Source organism: Anarrhichthys ocellatus, unplaced genomic scaffold (genome assembly GCF_004355925.1).
Source record: "Anarrhichthys ocellatus isolate YVR2014 unplaced genomic scaffold, GSC_Weel_1.0 scaffold53, whole genome shotgun sequence".
Classification (NCBI taxonomy): Eukaryota; Metazoa; Chordata; class Actinopteri; order Perciformes; family Anarhichadidae; genus Anarrhichthys; species Anarrhichthys ocellatus.
The window spans coordinates 2626207-2631099 of NW_022280083.1; the positions used below are offsets into that span (position 1 = coordinate 2626207).

A 4893-nucleotide genomic window follows, 5' to 3' on the forward strand; every position below is an offset into this window, starting at 1 on the left:
GTAGCGTTGTTACGTTGCATTGTTACGTTACGTTGGTTTGTAGCGTTCAACAGCTATTGAAGTTGGGAGTGAAACTTCTCCACAGCTGAGTCACTGATAGAAATCATATCTTGTCTGTAAAAAGTAACAGATTGGTTTGATTTGTATTTTGCATTTGTGTAAAATCTTTCATCGTGTCTTTAAGGTCCCTGTAATGATGTTGATAAAGAAATGTTTCTGTCGACCCCAGTTAACGTCCTTCTACTCTCCAGCTTTCAAATGGTTCGGGAGCCGCACATCAGAGAAGACCAATATCAAGGCAGCCCCAAAGCATGATGGGAGCCTTGGCGGTGCCAAATCTCCAGCCCGGGAACAATCGGTGGATGACATGGATGCCTGCCTCCGTAGCCCCGGCTACGCCTGCTCCAGCCAGATGTACACACATGTGGGCACTGTGCCACGCAGCCTGTCGCAGAAGAAGAGCTGCAGGGGGCTGAAGGAGAAGAAGAAGAAGAAGAAAGAGGAGAAGGAGGAGGAGCAGAGCCAGTGGAAGGAGGGGGAGTATGTCCGAGACTCCCCTCTGCTCAGTGTCCTGTCCAGCCTCGGTGTGACCAGTCTGGACCGGACTCTGCTTGGTCCTGCAACGGCCCGGCCGCTGCCCACCACCCCGACACCCAGCCGGGCTTCACCTTTGACCTCGGCACATGAAAGCCGCTTCAATGATCCTTCAGCGGACCCCTTTAAGAGCCAGTCAGTGTCAAGGAGCAGGGATGCTTTAGAGAGGGAGCCTTCAAACATGGCAACTAACAGCCCTAAAGGGGCTTCTTCGCAGGACGTTTACGTGCCGATGGACCCGATAGCCGAAGCAGCTCGCAGCCAAACACAGAAAACCACGAAGACTGTGAGCGGCTCGCAGGAAGTGGAGCGTGTCGACAGGTGAGGAAGTACATTTAGTTATTATTACACTTTCAGATGATGATGGTCTCAAAAAAGATTTTTTTTACCTGCCCAATAAACTTCAGTTCACTGCAGTGAGATTGTTGCTGGAAGAACGTCAGTATCCTGATACTAGTCAGAATAAGGGAGATTGCAGTACTTGGATAAAGAAAAGAAAACGGATTTAGATTTCAGAAAACTTTTATAACTTCTTTCATTTGTATTGGGACAATGGTAAATTGTGTTTTATTGCAGTAGAAGATATATTTTCTAAAAGAAGAGACAAAAATACCTAAAACAAATTAAATTAAACTAAATAATACATATTATTAATTCAAAAATATAGAAGAACATTTCTAAAAACTTTAAACTTAATAATATAACCTAGACTATTTTAATAGTCATAGATTTGATTAAACAATATGATTAACAATTTTACTTCGCGAAAAAAATATAAAAAATTACAGTTTCTAATCATATTTACAAGAAAAAGGTCGTAATATTATTAGAATAAAGTCGTGTAATTTTTACCTAAAACGTCATAATATTAATATTAAAGAGGACATGTAATATTTCTACAGTAAAGAAAAAGTCTTTGTGAATAATGTCCTAGGTAATGCCTAATACTACTACTAATAAACTAATAATAACAATAATGCACCATGACAGTAAAAGAGTGGCTGTATCAGCGGACATGCGCAGTGGCTCGCTGCCTGCCCGCTGTGGTTCCGTCGGGCAGCTGGTTCTCACTCAGCGGCAGTGCGCGTCTGACGTTGCGGGAGAAAGATGTGCGACCTCGGGACCGTTGACTGTCGGACAGTCCGCTGCGGGGAGCGAGAGAGGAGGTGAGACAACTAACACGAAGAAGTTAAAAACCTGTGAACACGAAGTCAGTAAAGTGTCACTGTCAGAGGAAGAATGCGCGGAGTGTGTGAGAGCTGCTCCGGGAGTCATTAACGCTGCTTTAACGGCTTCCATCAGTCGGTTCCTGTTCGTGTTTTTAATGCTTTTAGAGCAGAAACACACGTGTCTTCGGTTAGTTTGATGCCATAAAAAGATGAAGAGCTCCTGACCAGTACAACATTTACTACACGCTGAAGTCAGCGGGTTACCGGCTGGTCTACGGTCTGTGTGTGTTATCTGGAGGCTGTTCAGGCTGAAACTGGACCGGACTGTGTGTTACATCAGAGGGGAGTTTGACCCTCTGCTCTTAGTCAGTACCAGTGATGATAAGGCTTTCTTTGGCAGAGATGCTGCAGCCTGTTTCATTTTATTATGTCTGTCTGACCTGATTAACTCTGATCTTTAGAAGCGGTTTGATACGTGACATCAGATATGATCTAATATCATCTTGCATATTAAAAGTCTTCTTCTTCTTCAGGCTGTAACACAAGACCGTTCTCTGACCTCGCTGTTGCTCCTGCTTGTTCATCATATCTGGAGTGTGTTATGTGGAGGCACATCCTCTCACCTGAAGTAAAGAGCACCTCTGATAATATCAGAACAATTATGAGCAGAACTAAAACTATAACACAATGTTCAGGTAACGTCACAACATAACGTAACTTATCTCTTAATGTAACAACATAACAACGTCACGTATTAACATAACGTCTCAACGGCATAAAACAAGTTAACATAACGACACAACAGGTGATCGTATCCATGTAACATAACAACCTGATGTTATTTCTTAATAAAGCAACGGAACGTAACAAGGTAACATATTAACTGATCTGTTTCTGCTGTCGGCGTTTCCCGGATTTAAAGTTCGATTGTCTTCCGTCTCCAGACAACATCAAACGATACCAGCTGACATTAAAGAACAATTAAAACGAACTCCTGCACCCTCTCTCTCTCTGTAATACCTCCTGGGTGGTGAGATGGCCAACATGAATTCTGTTGTTTCTGGATCTCTACCTCTACTTCTTCTTCTACTCTTTGTGCTGGAGAAATACAGCCATGCAGAAACATTGCCTGTTACGCCAACTTGTGACAAAACTACGCACCCGACTTCACTCTCTCTCAAACCAGTGAATGGAAACATGACGACAGTCTTTCCTTCACCTTCATCAGGCAGCTTCAGAACCAAACCTCCACCATTGAGGCAGCAGATCAGCATTCACCACTTCACACTTTGATGGTCGCTGACCAGAAGCTCAACTGGTTTCCGGACCTACTTAATGCTGCGACCACTTCTGTTCTGTTTTCCACTTAACGGATCAGTCGGAGCAGAAGTGGTTGTTGAGGTTAACCTTGACCTTCGTTTCATCCGCTGTGTGTTTGTGTCTCTGGTGAACTTCAACAGACTCGTCTCCGGGTGGACGCATGTAGGTGGCGTCACATTTGTTTTTGGTTATCATGGGAGCTCTTTGAACCACAGCTAGTGTGTGTGTGTGTGTGTGTGTGTGTGTGTGTGTGTGTGTGTGTGTGTGTCTGTGTGTGGATGTTGTGAGTGTGTCTCATGCAGTGAAGGAGCACGAAGTGCTGTAAAAATGTAATGCTGGTTTGGGGGAGCGTGACCCCCAGGCGGAGGGTGTTCTCCCCCCCCATCGCTGGGAACAGTTTAGTGTAGACCAGGACAACGCTTCAGAAACACACGTTAAATTAAACAGAAGAAGAATAAATCTCTCTAAGAGCTTCTTAACTGAACAAGTTGTCTGTTGAACCAGGACGATTGAATGAATCACTGTCTTGTTGCCTCTTAGAGACAGTTGTTGTTGTTGATCAGCTAACCGCTGACACACTAGCAAGCCAGGAACTTGGTCGCTAACGGGACAACAAGTTCACACAGTTTACTCAAAAGATGCATCTGTACCTTTGACTTGTGTCTGCCTCTCTTGTGGGGCACTTTATCCTTCCTATGCGTTTCCTCCAGTCAGGTCTCCTTGGCTCTACTTTCCCTCAAAGGTCAGACTGCTTTCTATCAGTCAGTGGCACGAATGTATGTGTCAAAGTTCACCAAAGTCTTAAATCGACCCCAAAAATGAATTGAACCAAATTAATTTTAAATGCTCATGTGAAAAATGCATTTAGACATTAATGGTTAAAAGAAATAACATTTTGTTTCCACTTTCACAACACACGTTTCAGCCATGTGAACGAGTCTTTTCAACTCCCATGTGGCCTCACGAGGTTGCACTTTTAAAGCTGCTCCACCTCCACACAGGTGTGTTCACTAATGTCTGATTAGAACTCAAGAACTCAGCTTGATAGACAGGCTCCTCCTCCTCCTCCTGTTGCACCTGTTAAAGACAGACGACCTTCATCGCCCTTATTGATACGTTGAGTTTTTTAAATCGTTAAAATGCTGAGCAGCTTTTTGTCCATTAATTCTGATTAAAGCAGGTATTCGTAAAGATCAGGCGACACTAATATTACAATAATAGTATTTGTATACTATTTGCAGAGTTAGATTAAAGTTGTGGCTGCTTATAGGATTGTTTCACTCTATTTCTCAGACTGTACTCGCAATAACTCCAGAGCGTTGTTTAGTCCAACAGGCAACATTTACTGAAGAATTCCCAACATGTATTTCTCTAATGAAATATTCAGCTTCAATGTATGTTTGTTTGCGTTTAGCCTTTTAAAAACATACTTTTAGACCAGAGCTTTACTTGTAATGAGGGCCAGATGAGGACATGCTGAAAGACATTTTCTCATGGTCACGAAGAAGATAGTTCATGATCTCAATAAATCAAACTTTTTTCTTTGTGCTGATAAAATCATTATTTTGTAATCAGGGGAAACAAAATGTGTGAGAAAAAAGGTTCTCCCTAAAAATGAAATCATTCAACAAACAGCTCACATGATATCACCTGATGAGCTCCATACGAGCAGCAATAATAACATGCATGAGCTTTGTGAATGTAGTCTTTTGACTGTCAGGGAGTTTCTCATGCATCATGTTTTACTTGTGTGTTCACATCTGTGTGTGTGTGTGTGTGTGTGTGTGTGTGTGTGTGTGTGTGTGTGTGT

The 4893-nt window shown here is 42.8% G+C and overlaps 1 protein-coding gene across 2 annotated transcripts in view; it reads left to right on the top strand.

Moving 5' to 3' along the window:
* The first annotated feature begins 95 nt into the window (after positions 1–95).
* Positions 96–4893, top strand: part of LOC116396133 (SH2 domain-containing protein 3C-like) — a 19707-nt gene continuing 14909 nt past the window's right edge. Inside the window, exon 1 of one of the 2 annotated variants that reach the window (XM_031870550.1) lies at positions 96–915. In XM_031870550.1, coding sequence (XP_031726410.1) covers positions 194–915 — 722 coding nt within the window. In that variant the 5' untranslated portion in view covers positions 96–193. The other variant, XM_031870551.1, reaches the window with a different exon arrangement.